Genomic DNA, 23,205 nt, shown 5'->3' with positions numbered 1-23,205 from the left:
CCTGATTCGACGGATGCTGCATGAGATGTGCCAGTGAGTATGATCTGAGACTCATTGAGGTTATCATCGACAGGGCGGACAGGCGTGTCTTCAACATCTGGTCCTGTGCCATCATGAGCTTTGACAGTTGCACCATCTAGATGTGTGGTGTCATCATTAGCTGGACCGCTGCCCGTATCTACATCCACGGTACCACTTCCCGAAGCAACAAAAGGATCTTTACTGCGACGATGAACAACTCGATAGTCCATATCATCATCATCATCATCGGAGCAGCGTCAGAATCAGAATCATTGCCTCCGTGATACTCGTCATCACTGTCAAAATCTTCAGCAACATTCTTTCCAGGGCTTTCTGGCCGCCTGCCTTGCGATGAGCGCGTAGTCCTTGACGTCGTACGGGCGGCAGAAGAGAGAACGTTCAATCCAGCGTCTAGCTGACGGGATGCATCTGAATGGCCCTCATCATCTAAAGCGGTGAATGATTGCACAAGATTGCCTATGATGCCAGCCATGGCGGACGTGAACCGAGCAACTATTTGAGTTGATTTGGCAAATTTTTGTTTAGCATAAAAATACAAAAAAATAAATAAATAGAAATAACTAGTAAGTTATCACCAAAATGCAACAAAAGTTATCGTGAGTTAATAAAAAAGCACACACAAAAAAACAATACCAAAAACAAATGCGTGGTGTCGTTGCAGTAAACAAATGAATGTATTCATGATTTAGCAAAAATTCAGTCACCATGAAAATGAAGATCAATACGAGAAAGCTAAAACATCACAGTTAGATATCAGCAAAAAAATTAAAGTTATCTAAGAATCATCACAAGAAATGCAACCAAAGTTATCATGATATCAAGTTATCACAAGAATGCAACAAAGTTATCAAGGCATTACACTAAGAATTATCACATGGTTGCATCATAATTATTATCCTTTATAGAGGATATGACACATTGGAAACAAACAAATTAGTAAAGAGTGTCAAGTTGGCATCAAAAGAGGGTCACCACATTTAGTGCAACAAATAAGTTATCAGCCAATGAAAGAACATAAAATAGCAGGAAAAAAAATCAAGAAACTAGGTTACATGCTCACCTCCTGACTGCAGCTTGGGGCAGTATGAACACGCATAAACTTGTCAAGACCTTCCAGACCACCAAACAGACAGAAATTCATGCCAAACTCAGGCTTTAACTGGAAAAAAATGTAGCGACATGTCAGATAAGTAACAACAAAAAACAATGAAAAGAAAATGCAGTTGCAAAGCAGTGTGTGAACTGAAAAACATAGATATAGATTACCGATAGTTTTCCGAAAGAAACTTTGTCAGCCTGAGCATCCTTGTTGAGGACAAGAGTTACCAGTTTCTTTGTCCATACATTGATGGGAAAAGGACCATCAGGCAATACGATGCCAAGTCCAGAAAGATAATCGCATGAATGTACAGTAGCTGACAAGAAAAATACAAGCGTCATGGTAAACACAAACAAAAATCAGACACAATATGACAAAGAAATGACAAATGACAAAAGAGAAGGTAAGAGGAAAGCATCGTCACTTACATTGTAGAATAGAAGGCAACCCCTGGTAGGCTTGCGTTTCAGCAGCGCCTTGTGTAGTTCATCAGCAATACATTTGGACCAATTGAGGTTTTTAATACCATCGATGTCCCGCTGCAAGTTAAAAAACAAAAATAAACTGAAGTTCACCGAATGCACCATAAAAAAATATGAAAGTTACCACACTGACATATAGTAAAGTTACCAGGCACACAAGAAAGAAAATGACATGATTACAAAAAAACTTACCAGCACAACATACCATCGGGGGCTAACTTTGTTGGAGGTGGTCGGGGCAATGACTGTATTCCCCGCAAGCAAAAGCCACATACGCTTGAAAGTATCATCAGAATTTTCAGAACCCTTTATGAGATCAACGAGATCAGTCATTTTAGGGGCATATCCAAGCTCGCCAAACAACTCAAGCCCTAACTCAATATCAGCTTCAATAGGGAGGTTGTAAGGGACATCCTTCCCTCCACGCGGCACGCCCATAACACGATGCACATATTCCTCATTGACCGGAAGCCTGCCTCGGCCTGGTACGACCACCTCACGCGAATTGGGTTCGTAGAGATCAGCAAGCCACACACTGAGATTGTTGAATAGATGGTCACACTGGATATTCCAAAGGCTAGCACTACAAGAAACCTGTTAATCCGTGACGGATTCTTGGTGACGTTCTGGAAATCCGTCATGGAAACCGTCACCGACCAGCTATATGTGTTTGGGCCCAAAAACGGTAGCCCCTTAATGACGGATGTGGTGGTACCGTCACAAAAACCGTCACAGATAGACCAATCGGGCCTGGCCGGGCCTAGCTTCCCCCCCTTTTATACACCATCCAGATGTTCACGAATTGCTCCTGCTAATGTGGCATAGTCATATGAGTTACATTGTAATTTGAATTTTCAATAATGTAAAAAAACAAGTATCCTAATGAAATTAGATGGCTAGAAACAGAATGAATATACTTATGTAGCATACAAACACGTGGGGCCAACATGAATCAGGTCTACTACCAGGCACCAAGGGCAAAGACACCAAAGATGAAACGGGCTGAAGCAAAGCGCGCGGAGGAAAAATAATTCAAGTCATGTACGCGGCAAAGTCCGAAATAGGAAGCGCGCGGCAAAGTCGTCGACGCAGGGAGTTAAAAATTTTCGGAGCCAACCCATTTAACACCATAGCCCACCAGCCCGAGAGGCCACAACCTCGTGCCTCTCTCCCCACGACCACGGAAACCTAATCCATCTCCACCCACAGCCGCCGGCTCCTCCCCCTCTCTGTTCCCGATTCAGATCCATGCCCAGCCTCCGTCCCCGCGCGGCTGCCACCCCCTCGATCTCCCGCGCCGCCGTCCCAACCATCTCCCGCTCCACCTCCGTCTCTCACCCTCTATCGCTCCTTCACCGCCCCCACCCTCTTCCCCTGTGCAGCCTACTCAGATCCGAGATGGGGGCACACGCGGCCGTAGCGTCGCTCCCGCCTCCGCGTCAAGGTTAGTCCCCTGCTCGTCGTCATGGGCGCGGTGGTCATGAGGAAGGTGGTTGAGGTCGGCGAGATGAACGTTGTCGCCTACCCGTTGGCCAGGACCAAGGACGGCTGCCCCGGCGCTCCGTCTTCTTCACAATCTCGCGCTGGGAAAGGAGGGCGTGGCCACTGTTTTCTTCGGCACTCCTTGGCCTTTTTCGCATCGCCACTGGTGACCTTGTCGGACCACTTGCTGTGAAGGTGAGAACCCTTTTCACTCGCCATTAGTTGAAGAATTATCTATTTAGGATGTCAGGATAGTGCTTTGCAGTGAAGTAACTTTTGTGGCTGGGATTAATTGTTTTGGAAAGATACCAAGATGATGTATTATCTTCCATATTTTGCATAAACGTTGATGTGACTGATTTTTTTAATGTAGAGATTTATATTTACATCTTTTCTTCATCAACATGTATGTGTAACAAATATATGTGGGGTGCTTACATAGTTTCTGAGGTCGTGATGTGTTTATGTGTGTCAATTTAGTTTACAGATATACATCATTGAGATGGATAAAAGTATGATGTAGAGTATATATGAAACTGAAAAGATGGGATGCTTAAAGCTGGAATAAATTGTGGAGGGAATCCTATGCAGGAGTAACTATAGTGGATACTTCTACTAAATCAGAAGATTTATTTGTTTTCTCCATGGAATAGTTTGACTAAAGTTCTAATTATTATTCTGTAGGTGGAGGAGATAGCTGAAGTCGAGGGTGTTGTTGATGACATAAAAGGTGTTGATAAAATAGAGCCTTGTGAAGAACAGAGGATACAATATAGAAACGTCAGTCGAAACTACTTCTGTAGTACAAAATAATTAGCTAGCACTACAAACTATGCACCCTTCTTTGTCCTGATGTTCCTATCCTTGAAGGATGTTGCCTCACACATGACAGTAGCTGCACGGCCTATGAACGATGTTCCCTCCCCAACAACGCCTTTGTGAGCATGCTCGTTGTTGGCGCCGTCATGGCAGAATCGTGCAAGCATCGGCCATGCAACTGTCGTGTGTATAGCAGTGCTGATCCTTAAATATCTTTGTTGTGCTTTTTGCATCGTCTTAGTGTGTGTGCGCTTGTTTCCATTTTTTACTTAATTTATTGCTTGCTGCAACACCTAGTTCCTCCTAGTTTGATAGAGTTGTTTGTTTTGTTCACGGTGGATGCATGATATGTAAAATCTCAAATGGTATTTTTATAGTTACATGTCTATTTTGACAAAATGCTGATTGCTAACATTTACTCTGCGTACCAATTACTTTCTACCATTCCTGATTATTCTCTACTGCTATGTACCTTATATGAGAAAACACCACCCACTCTGTACTCTACCAATCAGTTTTCTAGTTTTCTTGGAAGAAAATAACCATTACTTGAAAACCAGCTATGAGATAGACTAGATCATTTAAGCTTGGTTGATAGATAAAATTCGGTTCATGTGCTGGGACAAGTGTACATTTTTTTGTTCAGTGAAGAGGTTTGTGCTGTTGGTGGTGACCTCCTCTGCCGCGCGCTGGCGGTGGCCGACTTGCACTGCGACCCTGGCCATTGAGCTGAACCTGATCCTGGTCCATGGTTAGTTAGGGTGTTGGTGCTGTTTGGGCTCGATTAGCTCGATTCGATGTTGTTTTAGGCTTGAGAAAAGTTGTTCTCTTGTTGAAATGAGAGGGATAAGGTAGGTGCTGCAGCTGTTGGCAATCGTGTATATGCAATTGTAGGCAACCAGAGAATATGTGTTGCATTTGTATGTTCTCATGTTTAAAATTTGTGTCTGGAAGTTATTACTGGATCTACTATCCCAATAATTTTTTATTTCCTAAATTTCATGGTAAATCTGGAAGTTGCATTGCATATATGTGTATTACGCCATACTAGTAAACTTCTAAAAGCAAGTGGAGCTGAACCTTTATAATGCACTCTGCATTCTGCAGATTATGCCATACTTATTTGCATGTCATGCTATATGAACAGGCACTGTGGTTGTGATTGTTATGCTGGGAACGATGTTCCTCATGGTCCCAGTAATGCTGCTAGTATGGAAGAGGCACTGGATCCTTGTTGTCACATTCCTTGAGCTCTTGTCGATGGAGGATAAATGGAAATAAGTGATCATCTAGTGGAGACACGGTAAGTTACAACCTCTTTGCTCTTCCTGTTCGTAATAAGAATGAATTCTTACTCTAGTGTCCCATTTACTTGTAGCTTTTAAATTTTTGATACACAATATATATGATGCTTCCATGCTTTTCAAGTTTTTTGCAATATTGTTTTTCTCTATATTGCACCCAGAACTGAATGTTTGATTGGATCAGGCAGGTAACATTGTGAGTAGGCCTTCTGGCCTGTTTACTTTTTGATTGGACCAGGCGTTCATGTAAACATGATAGCTCCAACTCTTGTTTCAAGAGTGAGTAGTACGCTGAAAATGCATTTTAGTAAATAGGGGTTACTTCTCAAATCTAAGAAATTTAAAACCAATCCTCATTGCTGACCGGCGGTGTATATACAATAATGGTATATGAAGATGAACTTGGCAAAAACTCAGCTTTTACCTTCGAAATATATGTACAGAATTTCCAGATCTAATTTGAAATGTCAATTAGGAAATGCTGAGCATTATCTTTGACCTTTCAAACCAAAAACCTACTGTATGGACAAACACAAATCATACTACTGTCCTTTGTTTAGAAATGCTGAGCATTATTTTGTTAGTGGGTTTATATGGCCTCAACTTCTGCTGCTATAGTACGTGAGTTTTGTGATGTGTGTTTGTTAGTCATTTGACTTTCATTCGGCACACTTCTCTCTGGTGACCGCTTCCTCTCTGAATCTTTATCCCTAAATTTTCTCTGAATTTCTTTTGTATCTTGTACACTGCAAGATAACAAGTAGAGACAAACTGCAGGGTACCAAGTAGAGACAAACCGCTGCACTGTGGTATGTAGCCTTCTATCAAGATCTGATTCAGTTTAGATTCCCCCCCTAGGTCTTGGAGATATGATTTCTGTTACTATATTAATATGTCAACATGTTCTATTTAGAGTTTTCTCCCTAGGCATTTCGTTTTCTATCCTTGTTGTCTCCTGCAGACCGGTGAATATGTATTCCAAAAATAAGTTCAATCTGAATCTAAGAAGAAAATTACATTGTTACATTGTGGCAGTCCTAATACAGAGGTTTAAACCTGTTTATTTGTACTATGCACATGTATTAGTCAGTCAATTTATTGTTGTTTTATACTAGATACTTTGTTTTTTTCATCTGTAGGCATTTCTCCTACTACATATTCATATCTACAAATGTCTAATGTGGTTGTGAATATGCTAGGTATGTTGCTGTCCATCAGAATCTGCCATGCCATATAGTTGCCATCAGGAGGGTCGATGACAAGAACACGAGTGACAACCTTTGTAGTTATATGTTTTGTCGATGTAAATTGGATTGTATCGGTTCCTAATCCTATGGATGGTTGCATATTGAGTGATTTTGTCAATATATGGTGTATATTATCATTTCATGGAGGATATTATAAACTGCTAGGTTCTACATACCTATAGATGGTTGCATATTGAGTGATTTGTGTAACATATGGTACTTTGGAAATATTGTCCTCATCCAAAATTGGCATTATGATTTATGGAACACATTATGCTAAAAGCGTATTTGATCAAAATTGGGCTGAGTGAAATGGATGGGATCAAATTTAAATTGATCCTAAATCCTTGACGGTTTTTGTGATGAAAAATTGTGTCCACGTAGGTAGCCACGTCATTCCAGGTAGTCAATTGAAAATTCTACGTGGCATTGGTCTATGACGGATTGTTCCGTCACGGCCTAGTTTGGGCTTGGGCGGGCCTGAGGCAATTCCATGACGGCCAAGAACCGTCAAATTATGACGCGATATACATGACGGATCTCAAGTCCGTCAAGGATGGACATGCATGACAGTTTTTGGGTGATCTGTGACGGCTAAGGACTGTCACGTATTAATAGATTTCTTGTAGTGTAGTTAAATCCATATCATCAATGGCAGCCTTCCTGTCATCATTCATGTCCTTGCATGCTAGAAGAAGCGAACTGGGTGAGGCTCTGTTCCGCGGAGGAGGGTGTTTCGCCTTTTTCGAAGGAACCTCATCGATTCCGTCACCATCTCCTTTGCGCTTCCTCGGCATTGTCTCCCTGACACATAGGAAAAAAAAGAAAGTGAATGAAACCATTAGATGACTTTGAAACACTGATAACACATTTAACTGCAACATTTATAAAATTGGTGTTTGACAAAGCAATAATACAGCTGATAAAAGAAAACAAGCAAACTGCAATTGATTCATCAGACCTACTAAAAAAATTAAAACAGATGACACAGGTATACAAAAGCATGTGTGACTGATAATTGAGGCACAATGCAATTGGCAAGTTACAACCAAATTACCACTGATAAAAAATAGCATTCACACATGTTCATTAATAAAACAACCAGACAAATGAATGAGAAATGAGCATTGTGCTGCATGTAGTTAGACTAGAAAACTACTGGTAACTACAGTAATATGACAGTGGTAAGTGTAATACAATCATCATGATAATTTAACCATAACAAAGACACCACAGATAAATAGCAGTGTTTCAGCATCTGGTAATTTGAGTGCAATGTCATTGGCAAGTTCAATATAAACATCATGATATTTGAACATAACAAGACATCACAAGAAAATCAAGCATTGTAAACTACTGATAACTACAGTAACATTATAGTGGTAAGTGTAATACAATCATCATGATAATTTAACAATAACAAGACACCACCGATAAATAGCAGTGATTCAGCATCTGGTAATTTAAGTGCAATGTCATTGGCAAGTTCAATATAAACATCATGATATTTGAACATAACAAGACATCCCAAGAAAATCAAGCATTGTAAACATGCTAATTGGAGCACCACAAAGCCTAATCAATAGACACACCGCATCAAACAAAAACCAACATAAAACAACATTATGTGAAAAAACTTAGGGTTACTTTTCAAATACTCAGCCACTAATGCACAACTTGAAATCCATAAACACCAAACACTATTGGATGTCCTAAACATCCACATCCACAACACTAACACCAGACCAAAATCCTTATTAGAACCGACCACGCTTGCCACCACTAACACCTATCCACACCCACACTTACCACAAATTAAATGAGATGTCCGGGCCATATTGAACTGGAAATAGAAGGCAACCTAATCTAACCTAATAGCAACAACAATGGCCAGAATCGAAGGATCCGAGCACCAAAAATCAACGACGAAGCATGAAGGCGGAGCAACAGGAAATACAGAGCGGGGCGGGTGTGTGGGTGGGGGAGGGGGGATGCGCTGCTCAATGCCGACTCAGAAACTAGAAGCCGGCCTTAATCTAACCTAATGGAAACAACAAACCACCGGATTCGAAGGCTCCGTGCACCCTAAATCAATGGCGGACCGGCGGCAGAGCAAAACAGGAAGGAAACAGAGGTGGGGAATGCGTTCCTCACCGCAGATTCAGACGCCGTCTGCCACGAACCGGAACGCGCCACCACCAGGAACCGTCGCGGACGAGGGGGAGGGGGAGCGAGAGGGGATTGGAATGGAAACTGCAGCAGCAGAGGAGGAAGAAATAATGCAGGCGAAGAGGGAGAGGGGGCGAGTGGGGATCGTGCGCATTGGGCGAGACGGGCGGTTTTGGAGGGGCCCACCTGTCATCGACTGAGCACAAGCGTAACGGCTAGCGGCACGCGCGCTGCGCGCAACAGGGACGACGCGGGGCATTGGATGCGGATCGAACGGCTATCGCTTCGTACGCGCCTGTTGCAAACCACCAGTCGACTGGTGGATAGATTTCTCGTGTACCAAAAAACCATGGTCAAAGAAGAGTGGTGCGACGGGTTCGAACTCGAGACCTCTGGTTCAGAGAGAACAATTTAACGCTTGGGCCTTCTCACTTCTTCTTTTTTTATTTATTATCTTTCAGTTCGCCAAAAGCCCTCGGTTTTGGGAAGCTTCCCAAACTGAGGTTTTTTCCGGTTCGCTGGACAGTTTCCGGACAATTCTTAAATGCGCAGACATTTTTCAAATTTGTGATTTTTTTAAATTGATTTTTTTTCAAATTCATGAACTTTTTCTTCAAAATCGATGATTTTTTTTGCAAAGTCTTGAACCCTTTAAAAAAATTGATGAGCATTTTTCAAAACCTATGTACTTTTTTCAAGTTTGTGAAATTTTTGCCAAAATCGATGATGTTTTTTCAAAATTGATGATATTTTTTCAAATTTGTGAACTTTTTCCAAAATTGATGTACTTTTTCAAAATCGATGAACTATCCGAGACCTTTTTGAAAGTTTGCAAACTTTTCTCAAAATACGTGAACATTTTTGGATCCATGATTTTTTTCTATAACTATTTCTTTTCCCCCTAAATTTTAGTAACACATGACTATACTGCAACCTTATGTGTCAATGCTGAAACCTGAACCTACTCTGCATCTTCTATGACTTGTCTTGTCAACACACAGATGGTCAAGCAGTCTAAAAATTCCAGTTAGTAGAAAACAACAACATTCACTTCTTTCAAAAAGAACAACATTCAAGTCGAGCGACCAAACTCCTACAGCAGCATGTTCTCCACGAAATCATATCCTGTATCGCAGTTACATTAAGGTCTCTAGAACACCAAACGGCCCATATTGCTGCCAGAACAAGCTGCTAATGTGTCGTTGTCGCCGATCCCCATATTGCTGCCAGAACAAGCTGCTAATGTGTTGTTGTCGCCGATCCTGTATCGCAATTGGCTGACCTTGACGATAATAGTCAGGAAGTCTTCGTTTTATGTGCCCCTAAGGACATTGTCCGAGAGCTGCAGCCATTGCCATTGCACCCTTGTATTGACCTGAAGCTAATGGCACCAAATCTGGTTATCTTGCACGCGTAATGGAAACCCCAACCTCACCACCCAAAGACACGACATGAATCTACGCCAGAGATCGTCCCACTCTGTGCCCATGGACGAATTCAAGAAGGATCGATCCCTGGAAGACTACTTCAAAGATGAAGCATTGTTATCCGCCACAACACTACCCCACGAGGATAAAAATAACTTAACCTAGACTGCTAGCCGGGCTGAGGCACCGGAACTCCCCTCCCTGCCGCTGGAGTAACAGACAGAGGGGATCAGGTGAGTCCATGGGCTCGCTAACGGAGCCTGGAAGAAAGTAAGCTTCTACCTAGTTTTCGTCACGGGAAAGGAATCAATATATCGGTTTTCACAAACTGCATTAGAGTCAAAGCTATCTCACAGCTTCCCTCGAAGGTCATACTCTATGGAGGGAGTACTAGCTTGCCTTGCATTGATCATCCCTCCCAATCAACATGGAAAGTGGAAATTAGAAGTTCGGAGGTCGTTGCTTACGCGATTGTCTGAGATTAAGAAGTTCAATATTAGAAATATATAGTTTAGCCTTTTAAGCATTGGTGGAGATAAGAGCAAAACAAGTCATATATTTACAAAGTTTATCCATAGGAAGGCTGTGACATCAACTCCTTGTTGATTAGCGGAAGGTTCGCACTAGCTTGCGTTGCAGATCAATTGAAGCGAATTTGTGAGTGGAACAAAATCTGTAGGAAAAGCCTTAGGCTTTGTTCGGTTGCCTCATGGTAGAATCCACGTGTGGTTTCTAACCTCCCAGGGATTTGATGATCCCCGCCTTGTCACCCAACCCCCATCATTCCCCATCCATATGAAATCCCTGTGTGCATAACCTGTTCGGTTGCTCACCTGCTAATCCATACACAAAGACAACACTGTTCCATAGAATTAAAAGACCACACAACCTACACGTTTTTTTGCAGTACAAAAATATGACAGAACATAAGAGAAGAAACTGTACAAGATATAAGGATGTTACATAATTTATTTATCTCAAATAAACAGTAAAATCGGTGAAGATATAATACAGATGTTACATAATTTATCTCAAATAGACAGCAAAATAATTCTAAAAATTCTCAGTTGTCCCAAACTGGAATCGGTCACTTTCAGAGTATGGTTTAGCATCTCTGCAAAATCATGCAAGACATAATACAGATGTTACATAATTTATCTTGCCGATGTCGCTTCTGTAGTGACTGATGCACTGCATTGGCAATAAAGGCAGTTAGTCCATATCAAAGGACTAATATGAGAGCGGAATACATGAACAATGAAATAAATGAGATGTCTTACTTTTGGCAATCAACAATCAAGTGAGCAAAGAAATACTGACAAGATATATGTTGACCAGCTAGCAAAAAAAAGATCAAATGGACAGCAACATCGTATCCATATGCACCAAACAGATCACAACTATATGGTAAAAACTTAAAACACATGCATTGATCCAGGCACAGAAAATTAAAATCTTTGCTTAGTTATCAAACAGCATCGGCACGATGAGAGGCATCAACAACCATAGTTAAAAGGAAGAATAGTTAACAAGTTGCAGTAGTTATAGAACTTTGTTTTATTATCATCAACAACCAGAATAAGAAATGGACCTTTTGATGTGAGCTAGTTGAACCATCAGCTTCAGGTTACTAGATGAACAAGGCAGGTTCATGTGAGCTAGATGAACATGCGAGTCCCAGTAGGGGTACCATGAAAACCAAGGTTGTACATCAAAACTACATGCTAGCAACGGGCATATTAAATAGAAGCAGAATTTGAGTACCTGACTTATTCCTTTTCATCTCTCAGCCACATAAGAGTAGTCTCTGGTCTGGCACTCATGAAAATCTCTCGGTTCTCGGGGATCTTGAAGACTCGGAAAGCCTTGACTTCTTCCTCAGGTGTGATGTCCATTGTTTTCAGCAGATCGATGCAGTTTTTGATAGAGTACTCATCCACAACCCTTGGCTTATTCCTCTCATCCTCCACCTGCTTCGCCCTTATTTCCAAGTACTTCTCCATCATTGCAGCCACATCACCATTCGCTCCCCTCCATCTCTTTGGTTCTTTCTCTTCTCCATTTCTTGAGGGTGCAGTAGCCAAATTTGGTTGAGTTTGCTGGGGCTCCACATCAATGTTTTCTTGCACGTACACCTCCTCAACATCTTCATCAATCTGCACCCTTTCTCCTCCAAGATTCTCACCATCAACTGATGTTTCTCCTTGATTCTCGCCAGCTCCTCCAAGATTCTCGAGATGTGGTTGGGTTGAGCAATGTGATGACTCGATAGAGGTGAAGTTATATGTCCCTTCAGCAGTTTGGCCTACATGTTAAAGTGACAATCAAATATAAGATTTCAAACTAAAAGAGTAAACAAACATAAAACAATGACATGAGTATATGAATGAGCTCAAATTCTTCAACAACTACAATGTCTAGTAATGTCAGCTATTAACATAGCTCTCAGCTTACCAAAAAAGAACAGTTTGTAGCACAGATCTATTGACCAAGCAATAATAATCTACAGTAATATGAATAAGGAGAAGATTAAAACAAGAGAATTAATCTACCTTGTCCTTCACGATGCTGCCCAATTCAGGGTCTTGCCACAGCTGTGAGGCGACGAAGCTAGCCTCTAGAAAATGAAGACAAAATGCAGATTTAGCTATATTTTCGTTATGTACAGACTACACTATGTGTATTTAGATAATCAAGAACAAGAATCAAGAATAGATGATGATCACACCATGAAGAGAACAATTTATATAATATACCAATGATCATACCAAAAGTATCTTATGTTCAGACATCAAAACAATTTAGAAGTATGTGCTCTGCTGCTAACAGAGATTAGGTTCATATACTATATTTTGGGACGAACATCATACTGTACTATCAGCAGCAAGCAGCAAAAACAACATGCATTTTTGTTCCTTCGAATTAGTTAGTCCTTCTTTATACCAAGAAATAGACTAACGATTATACTAATTCTGTCGAGAAAAATAAAATAAACTGATGATAGTCTAGGAAAGTGCACTGGCTTTGCGTACAAGTCCAATAATGCAAATCGAGATGGTGACCCTAGAGACAATCCTCTCCCTCTCTCTCGACATGTCATCTGTCTGTCTAACCACAAAATTAACACTGAGGCTGGAGTACTACCCACAAATCACAACAGACATATACAAACAAATTACTGACACCAAATTGTACTACTGACTCCAATACAATTTACTAACAACGACATATCAGAATAGGTAATCTGGCTAACCTTCCTTTCTCGTTTCTACCTATCTAAATAACAATTGATGGTAGTTCCTAGGAAACCCCAAGAAAGTCTCGACCTTGACAACCACATTCTGGAAGACAGATCAAGATCCGGCTAGGTTTTCATGAAGGGGGCGAATCAGTGCTGCTAGAGAGAAAGACAATGGGAGGGGGAGGAGGAGGGAGAGCGAGAACCAACCAGAGATCTCCTCACCTACAGCAACCACTCCAGAGCTAGGGTTCCGGCCGCGGCAAGGGGGTGGCAGGGGAGATGGGACAATCGGAGGCAGGGTTCCGGCGGGCTTCGTGGCGGCTCGTCGAAGCAGGAGGGCGCCCTCCTCATCCGGGCAGGTTGCGCCGCCGCTGTCCACTAGTCCCCTCCGCCTCCGCTTCTGTCGCCTCGCTCGGGAGAGATGAGACGAGCGCCTCGCTCGGGGATTCCTTCCACGGGGTGCTGGTCGATGATTTTTTCCACGTGGGTTTGGGGAGGTTTGGGCCGGGGAAATACCACACGGGGCTTAACCGAACGAAAGAAAACTGAGTGGGCCGGGTTTATTCCCCGGCGGGGTTAATCCCTGCAGACCCGCGTGGATTGGACCCAAAACCTCGCGGGGTTGGGCGTAACCGAACACAGCCTTAGGGAAATCGAATTTATTTTCCACCCGTATTAAAATGGGCAACCGTAAACTAAGCGGATATAATATGGAAGGTGTGCTTTATTTTTCCAGGTGGAAGGCACAAAATGGCCTGTTTTTTTCATGATCTAAGCAACCAAGCGGTTGTTTCCATGAAGCATGTACCCCCTCTGATTCATATTAATCGTAGAGTTAATACAATTTTATACTAAATCATTGATACTCCCTTCATTTTTATATACAAGGCCACTATCAAAATTACAATTTGCAACTATACAGGGCCACTAACATTAATCGAGGCAAAATTGATTACATGCATGCGGAAATGAGAAGGTTGGTTTGCATTCCCAATATTAATCAACCAGTAAGAAGTAAGAGGGTTGGCTTGTTGTTGGTGGGAGAGAAAAACCACATTAATTAACACGACAAACAAGGTGACAAACTAGCTTGCAACATTGACTTAAACATTGCATTGATTTTTACCTTGGTACCTGTAATATGGGTTTGTGGCCTTGTATACAAAAATGGAGGGAGTAATTAATATGGAGGAGGAGGGGGTAATTATTTTCTTCCAGTGTGTTTTACGCTAACCACAATAAATTCATGCCCTGATGTGAATGCAAATGTCAGGCGAAACACCGCTTTAATTTTGAAATTCTTTTTTTGCAAAGTTATGTAAAGATAAACTGCCACAAAAGATTAAATGCAGGCATATGGTAGCGGATATTCGATTCTACTCATGAGGTCACATGCTTCAAGCTGAACAATATATGCACAAAAAATAGTTAAACAGTTTAAAAAAAACTGATTTTTGTGTAACAGACATGCTCATGTCTTCCACATGCATGTAAACTGGAGTAGCTTGCAAAAAAAGCGTACGTTACGATCTGAAAAAAGAAAAGAAATATGTGCCCAAAAATGCCTATGAACATGCTTTTGGAGCACAATCCTTTTCTATTCGCCCAGATCAGAACACATCCGTCGCACGGCTTACTGTCCCGGCGCCGACCGCACGGCGAGAGCTGACTTGAAAGTTGAAACCGATCGCGCGCCGGACGTGGAGCGGTGGCAGCGCCCGGCCGGCCGGCCTGCTGTCACCGTAGCCGTACGCAGGCCCGGTCCTGATGGGGGGGGAGGGGGGCGCCCCGGGCCCCCGAAACATAAGGGCCCCCACCTATGTGTGCTATGTGTATTAGGCCCTTGAAAAAATTGACCTTGCGCTAATTTAGGTGCAACATGCCTGTACGTTTAGGTGTAGTAATGGGCAAGTAAATCAGCGATGGCCCTGAATTAGTGGAATTGCCGTTTCCCACGCGTAGGCCCGCACACAACGACATGACCGATCGATCTAGCCGCAAACCAATCCCTCAAAATAACCTAGGCGCATATCACGCCCGACTCGCGCCGCTGCAGCATCCTCCCGCGGAGTCCTCACCGATGCTTCCTCCTCCAACAGCGGCTCGGATGATTTCATGTTCGTTGGACAGGAGTAACAACACCCCCGATCCTGACAGGCAGTCTTGAACAACAGAACAGGTAAGCATCTTCTTGATTCATCATCCCGGGGCTAGCTAGGTTTTGTGATAGATAGGTTGCTACTTAGTGGCATAATCTTTTCGCAAAAAAGTGGCACAATCAGTAGCTAGTGAATTAGCGGAGAAGAGTACGTAGGATGTGGTTGTCCGGCCTTCTGATCAATTAATCTAGCTGTGTCGGTGGTTGATGAAATACGAGGGGAGAGAATGACTAGGATCCATGAATTAATGAAAATAATAGTTGAGATGAAATTAATCAGACAATCCACGGTTGATTTAATTTATTTAGGTGGCTAAACTAATTTTAGCGTTGTAAATTATATAGTGATTCTAGTTGAGGGCGATAAGGAGCCGTTCAATTTTTGTGTATGTGGCAAACTATATAGTGAAATATACGATGCAGGCAATTTCCTTGGCAAAATCTAAAGTAAGATAGAATTAACAATTAATAAGGAAACTAGGTCGACATGCTGGGTTGCATTCCCTCCATTGATAAAAAGTTAAGAATAAACTGTGTTTAAAAATAATCATACCATGCAAGATGCATAAAGGGCCCCGGGTTTTATTTTTGCCCCGGGCCCCTCAAATCTCAGGACCGGCCCTGGCCGTACGCACCACCGACCCGGCCTTAAATAGCCGGTGAAACGGCTTCGATCCGACCCGTTGAACCCACCAACTTAATTCGCCATTCCTACCTTGGTTTCACCTGCATGCAGGCTAGCAACACACCTGGTAGTTTAGTAACCTCAGAGTGCATATGTTTTTGCAGTAAAAACGGCACGAAATTAAAAAGCCACGAGAGTTGGTGCGAGGCGTAGCGTAGCTCGATCCGGCCGGAAGAGCATGCATGCATGAGAGCATGACGCGCGGTTGGTGTGTGAATGACCAACATAACTACATACGGCCAGATTCTCGGATACAGGGGGCACATACGTGCAGCCCATAGATCTCACTGCTACTGCCATCACTACCGCATAAGTACGTCCACGCAAAGAAAAGAAAATCCTCTTACTCGTACGTACGTATACAGCCTAGACATTTGAGTTGTGAGCAGACATCGACAAAATTCATGTCCGCCTTTACGTGACTTGTAATTTGATTTTTTTATATAATTAAGACACGTATTACCATGGAAAAAAAAGACGTGGACAAAATTAAAAGGTGGCGTGCAATCGGTTAAGTTCCCAGTATTTCGGGACGCCAGAAAATAGCCAGACAGACCACCCCGTACGTAACATCTCAGTGACCAATATAAGCATGGTTCTACTTCTATATATGGTCATCTAACTAAGTAGGTGCGTGCCACGGCTAACATCACTGTCATCATCGCATGATATACATTAGTTAGGCCGCTAGCTAGGGCTACGTGACAGTGACGCCCTATCAACCTCATCATCCACCGATCGACGACAGCTGCTCGCCGGTATATGCTGCGGCAACGTCGTAGGAGTAGTATCCACCAAAAGGAACAAGAATTGATTGATCGAGCCATCTTGATAGCTGCGTACGTAATTAGCATTAAGAGCCGAGACCTCGTAAACCGTCGTTTTCGTTGTAGGTAGGAGAAGGAGTAGTCAGCTACCTCCGCCTATGCAGCGACGCCGACGTGCTACCCCGATCCTACCTTGGGAAAAATGTTCGCATACTGAAGCTCGAATTCAGACAGCGGAGGAGCCGACAGTTCAGGAGCGCGCGCGTATGTGCACCGTGCAGCCGTGCTGTATAATAGGCACCAACATGCAATGTACAGCCGTAAGGCAGATGCAGGTTTCAATGAACTGCAGGTATACAAGAACATCTCACCGGCACGCACTCATTACGCACTAGGAATATCTCACCGGCAGCAGTAACTCCCCGTGGCAATCGATCAGTATACAGTGATCCCTGTACTTGGCCTGCTGCTTCGGCTCCAATCCATCTCAGCTCAGAGTTAACTCTCTGGGGAGGGAACACCGGAATTCAATGGCCTCCATAAGAAGGTGAGTGAACCAGCCATCCATCGGCGGAGTGTCTGCTCCCATGCACGTATGAGCCACATGGTACATTTTCTCTTCTTTAATTCTTGAGAAACTTGCTCGTGTCACATTAAATTTTTCATGGCATGGCAATTTGGCAGCAACGGCGGATAAAACACCAACATGTTTTGACTGATGATTGAGTAGCAAAAGTTGTCGAAAGAAAACGTGGGACCCATCCGGGCGGGCGCTTAAATAGCATGGCAGCCGGAGGTGCCACTGTTTACGAATCAGGACTCAGGAGAGGGAGACCATGCGATCTACTGCTCGCGACTAGTAGTAGTTCTAGCACTAGCACATGCCAGCCTCATCGTCGATAGCCAAATGACTTTGTTCCGGTACGTGTTGTAGTAGCACTTCTGCCCGTCTATATCTCGTCAGATTAATTACTGCGTCATGAAGCTAGCTAAACTGAATCCTGTCAAGAACAATCGAGAATCCAAATCGACATCCATCGTTCAATACAATACATGAGCATCGACATTCATCACAAGGAGTAGAAGGTTACCTCACAAGCAAACCATGCATGGATATATATATTTATCTGCTAGCTAGCTGAGCACGCATTATTACAAACTAGCTAGAACCTGCCTGACACGTACAACACACGTACTGAATACATAAACGTTTAATTTCTTGGATAAAATCAAGAAGGCTGCTGCTGCTATGTATGAAAAAGCATCAAGCAAGTGATGGAACTGCAAATGATGGAGCAATCGAGGAGGCTGAGCGACGGATCATGGATGAATGTGGTTGTAGCTAGCTAGCTAGTCGTGGAGGTGTCGGTCGAGGTGAATGATGGTGGAGAGGTTCATGGGGGAGATGTAGTCGGTGGAGCCGGTGAGGTAGTTCTGGGCGATGAGGCGGTTGGCGCGCTCCGTGGGGTGGAAGGCGTCCCAGAACACGTACTCGTCGCGGTTGGCGCAGAGGCTGGACACCATGGTGCAGATGCCGATGCCGTTGAACCGGCCCTGGCCGCAGCAGGCCTCGGTGGCGGTGACGAAGCCGTATGCCTTGGGGTCGGCGATGAAGTCGTCGTGCGCGCGGCGCGTGTTCACTGCCACGAACACCGCGCCGTTGCCGTTCCCGCTGCCGACCTCGGCGTTGAGCTGGTTGAGCATGGCCTCCATCTGCGGGTTGTAGGCCTCGGACGCGCGCTGCAGCTCGGGGTCGCAGCTGCCGTCGAGGCTGTGCATGGCGAGCTCGGCGGGCACGCAGCCGATGGGGCCGACGCCGGTGACGAGGATGCGGCGCGCGCCGAGGCCGTGGATGCGGCGGAGCACCTGCTTGTACTCGGACAAAATGTACTTGATGTAGTCGGGGAGGGAGAACTCCCGGGAGCGGGCCGAGTAGGGCACCAGGTAGTAGTTGTTGACGAAGTCGTTGCCGCCGAGCGTGATGAGCGTCAGCGCGCCGCCGACCACCCGCGCCGCCCGCTCCGGGCCGTAGAGCTTGGCCAGCCGGTGCTTGTACTGCTCGAAGTAGGTCAGCTGCTTCGAGATCCGGATGATGTTGGCCTGCACGATGCATGCATTAGAGAGTGTGTACAGTAGAGTTAATTGTTGAATGAAGTGTGCATTAAACGATGGATGGATCGGTGAAGGAAGCACGTACGAACTGGATGCCGGTGTCGTTGAGGATTCCGATGCCGGCGGAGGCGAAGTTGGCGCCGACGAGCAGGTTCTCGCCGTCCAGCTCGGGGCTAAGATACGGCAGCACCGGCACGGATCCTATCTGCTCGCCTGCGTGCAACATTGTTAAATGTTAACCAATCAACCAGTTAGCCTCAACTACAGATACCACCGACGGCCGGTGAAGTGCGTCCATGAATGCACGAGGTCGCTACTCAACTGATGAGGTCGACGACGTTCTTGCCATTGGAGAACCTCCCCGTGGCGCGGTGGTCTGGGGTGTCGATGCCGTAGGGCCACGAGTCGGCGCGCGCCGACGTCATGAGGTAGTTGTTGTTGCCGTTGTCCACCAGCGAGTCGCCGAAGATGAAGAAGGCCCGGGCCGCGCTCGCCGCCGGCAGGGCTGGGAGCACGCAGACCGCGAAGGCGAGAAGAGCCACTTGCCACGAGGAGGCCGCCATTGCCGCTAGCGCTCCACACTCCACTTCACTCACTTGCCGTAGTATGTGTTGGCGCACCTAGTCCTAGACCTCGTGGATGCACTGAAACGTTGCGTGTCGTCGCCATTTATAGCGGATCTGTCTAGGTAGGCACTTGTGCATCTAGTGACTGACCCTCTTGCTTGGATCATGCATGCCGTCGTCGCCGGAATTTACTCCGCGTGGCCCGGACGACGTGCGGGTTGGTGCACTGCCCCTGCCTCGTCACAGCGCTCGCGCGAGGACCTTTAATTCTCTGGTAATTATGTCCTGTGGTTTACAGTAATTCCTTGCCGGTTTTGGGGTTTGGTTGGTGTGGGCATTTCCAGACGTGCATTGTATCTTTGCGGTTATGCAGCTTGTGAAGTCTGTCACTCCGTCACAAGAATGATGAGCTCTGACTGGTCCTACAAAAGGTTTTTCTTTTTGACAAAGAGAGTTTCCTCTCCGATTTTCATTATTAGAAATCACCAAGTCTCACAACCGACACGAGGCTATTGCCAGCTTACATCACAGCAGCAAATCCTACGGTGCACACTCCCTCCTCTAAAGTGCAGACTACCCAACCAAGATACTGACTAGGTTTAACAGATGCCGCCACAACCAGCGCCCCAACCAGCATAACCCTGATAAATCCTACAACACTACCGGACTGCCCCTCTAAGCCGCCGGTCGCTGGCCGTCGCCATAGGCCCCAAACCCGTCGGCCTAGGTCTATGCCGACAGCCACCATCGGCATACATCCATCAGCGTAGATCACGTCAGCGTAGATGTGTCATATCGTCGGCATAGGAAAGCCGTCGGCATAGGCATATATGCCGACGACCTCTGTACGGCCATCGGCATATCTAAGCCGTCGGCAATGATTTCCACCTGACGGCAACCGCCGACGCCGTCAAAACACGACGACAAAGCAGCAACTGCCATGTGGCAGTTGCTGGGAGCTCCTGGCAGCACAGATATGCCGGCGGATGAGCTGTCGGCATAGATTTCCATCTATGCCGACGGCATCCCTGCCACGTGGCAGCCGCTGGCAGTCCTGGGCATATCTGTGCCGACGGCTTTGCCGTCGGCATAGATCTGTGCTATTTTTTTTCTCTGTTTTCTCTTTTTCAATTTATTTTGACATCATTTCGAACCAAAAAATATGGGATTATGCAGAAATATGACAATTCATCATATAAAGATACTCAAGATCATCATCATCATCTAAAGATCATCATCATCACTTAAACATACTCAAGTTCATCATCTAAAGATCATCACTACCGAAACTTCATGAACATAAGTATTGCAAGACATGGAACATCATTATCATCGTCTAAAGAAACTAGCAAGTAGGAACATGAAAGGTATGGCATGACGGCCACATGCACGGGTATCATCAACGACATCAAGCAAGACCACCGCCACCAAAACCACCACCGCCAAGACCACCACCGCCAAAACCACCACCACCAAGACCACCTCCACCAAAACCGCCACCGTCAAGACCAACACCACTCTGCCAGATCGGAGTGACTGGGGTCGACAAAGCAGGAGTCGAGCCACCGGTCCCCTACATGTTTGAGAGAAGATTCTAACGGTAAATATGATATGATAGTGTTGAATGAACGAGAACTAGTTTGTCAGTAGTTAGGCAAATGTACTAACCGGACTATCACTGCCTAGTGCCACCCACTCATCGAACGTGGACACGTGTGGGGGTTCTCCAACAGGTGGTGGTGGGGGTCCCATTTGTGGTGGATCCGTGCGGTTACTCCAAGACGCCAACATAGCCTGGATGTTAGTTAAACAAGCAAACTAGAAGGTCAGAAGGAATGAAAGTGCAAAAGTTTAGCTTGATTTTAAGAGGGCAAAACTAACCGTCATCATCTGATGGTTGTAATCATCGTTTGCCTTCACTCATTGCAAGTACTCCCGCACCTCGAGATTCCTATGCTCGACAGAGGCCTTATATGCCTACAAAATTTAGGTTGTTTCTAAGTGAGCAATGCTGACAATAAACTGAGAAAGTTAGAGAGAAAGAAGATAAAGGGGAAGTACTTACAACATGTTGGCGGGCTAAGGGAGGCTGCGAATGCCCCGTACTCTCTAACGGGCTTGGGTTGGTAGCCCGAAGCCATGTGTATGAGACCGAAGGAGTGATCAAGCCATTGAAACACGGATACCGGCCATGGGGCTTCCCCTCGATGGCCACCACCACTGTGTCGTCGATCTGAGACTAGGCGACGTCAGGAACATCCGGATGCAACCTCTGAAACTGTTGAGTGTAAGACTCTAGGTGCTCCTCGGTTTTGCCGTAGTACTGGCTCTCGCCGTCCTTGCCATCACTCCGCTCACGGGCCATAACGGTGTCCTGGATTAGGGGGTACTCACCACATCATCTCCCGATCTGTTAGATTGGGCCGAGGACCCCCATGGCCGTATACTCATGGGCCAGTTCGGACAGTTGCCGCATACAAGGAAGATTCCACAAGACTTGGCGATCAAGACAAGGACTCCTCCCCACCGGCGTATTCGGCTAGGACTCTTGTTATCCCAGGCCTCTGGTGCATTATATAAACCGAGGCTAGGCTAGTCGATAGATCATATACATACAATCATACCATAGGCTAGCTTCTAGGGTTTAGCCTCTCTGATCTCGTGGTAGATCTACTCTTGTACTACCCATATCATCAATATTAATCAAGCAGGACATAGGGTTTTACCTCCATCAAGAGGGTCCGAAACTGGGTAAAACATTGTGTCCCCTGCCTCTTGTTATCATCCGGCCTAGACGGACAGTTCGGGACCCCCTACCCGAGATCCGCCGGTTTTGACACCGACATTGGTGTTTTCATTGAGAGTTTCGCTGTGTGATCGACAAAAGGATCGATGGCTCTCCTGCAGATCAACTGCGACTTCGGCATCCTCGTCACCAGCTCGACTGGTCACCTTGGTTCGACCAAGAACTGCGCCCCATGTTCGGACGAGGACCTTCATTAAACATCAACTCCGATCTCTATCAAGATCATGGAGGAATCGTCCATGGAGCTCGGGGGCTCAATGTCAACATTGCCCTCAAGAGATCGTGCTGTTTTTCTGGACAGCGAACTCGTATCTACCGCCACCACCTCCTCGAGTATCGCTTTGACGATCGCTTTGGTGGAATTGTGCGGAATTGAGTCTACAACAATCCTGGAAAATTTCGTCGAGTTCTGATGGAGGAATCTCTGGCAATCCACAATATACCAGAGCCCTGTCAAATCTGGACGGGAATCTGGATGAGTTTAGGGCGTGGTGTCTAGCTTCTATCTCGGACGTCCTTTGAAAGATCCAACCGTTGATCGGCTGCGGAATTCCTATATCTACCACCTCTCAAAATTTCAGCTCGATCCGACGGTCCAAACTCCGGGAACCTTCTGATTAGTGCATCACTTTTTGGATCTGTTTTCTGCGCGAAAACGAATCCGACCCGAGTTCGTCTTTTTTATGAACGGGATTTCGGACATCCTTTTTGAAGGAAGTTTTGTATGGGGTATTGTGTTTTGTTTCCGAACACATCCCACTAACTTTAAGATCTTTTGAACATGATCTTCAACATCATG

General features: G+C 45.0%; 1 protein-coding gene and 2 long non-coding RNA genes across 8 annotated transcripts; 1 reads left to right on the top strand and 2 right to left on the bottom strand.

The window, feature by feature from the left end:
* Positions 1-2,772: 2,772 nt before the first annotated feature.
* On the top strand, positions 2,773-6,703 carry LOC123128969 (uncharacterized). 4 transcript variants are annotated; one of them, XR_006463548.1, is made up of 4 exons: positions 2,773-3,067; positions 3,160-3,300; positions 3,790-6,037; positions 6,428-6,703. It is a non-coding gene; the product is annotated as an uncharacterized lncRNA (long non-coding RNA). The 4 variants fall into 4 exon arrangements; XR_006463547.1 differs by having other exon boundaries at positions 2,773-3,300; positions 3,790-5,227; positions 5,982-6,037; XR_006463549.1 differs by having other exon boundaries at positions 2,773-3,300; positions 3,790-5,227.
* A 4,350-nt stretch (positions 6,704-11,053) lies between these two features.
* LOC123131333 (uncharacterized) lies at positions 11,054-13,610 on the bottom strand. 2 transcript variants are annotated; one of them, XR_006464146.1, is made up of 4 exons: positions 13,520-13,610; positions 12,624-12,688; positions 11,836-12,376; positions 11,054-11,262 (listed from the first exon to the last, which is right to left on the bottom strand). It is a non-coding gene; the product is annotated as an uncharacterized lncRNA (long non-coding RNA). The 2 variants fall into 2 exon arrangements; XR_006464145.1 differs by having other exon boundaries at positions 13,535-13,606.
* Positions 13,611-18,014: 4,404 nt separating this feature from the next.
* On the bottom strand, positions 18,015-19,686 carry LOC123128968 (GDSL esterase/lipase At5g33370). Of its 2 annotated transcripts, XM_044549092.1 has the most exons (4): positions 19,357-19,686; positions 19,120-19,247; positions 18,805-19,022; positions 18,015-18,657 (listed from the first exon to the last, which is right to left on the bottom strand). In XM_044549092.1, exons 1-4 carry the CDS (start codon positions 19,595-19,597, stop codon positions 18,273-18,275), a joined length of 972 nt encoding a protein of 323 aa, XP_044405027.1. In that variant the 5' UTR covers positions 19,598-19,686; the 3' UTR covers positions 18,015-18,272. The 2 variants fall into 2 exon arrangements, with proteins under 2 accessions (XP_044405027.1, XP_044405026.1); XM_044549091.1 differs by having other exon boundaries at positions 18,015-19,022.
* Between the last annotated feature and the right edge of the window lie 3,519 nt (positions 19,687-23,205).

This window comes from Triticum aestivum, chromosome 6A (genome assembly GCF_018294505.1).
Source record: "Triticum aestivum cultivar Chinese Spring chromosome 6A, IWGSC CS RefSeq v2.1, whole genome shotgun sequence".
In the NCBI taxonomy this organism is placed as follows: Eukaryota; Viridiplantae; Streptophyta; class Magnoliopsida; order Poales; family Poaceae; genus Triticum; species Triticum aestivum.
Note: the sequence above shows the minus strand (reverse complement) of the source record. Positions and strands in the feature narration are given on the sequence as shown.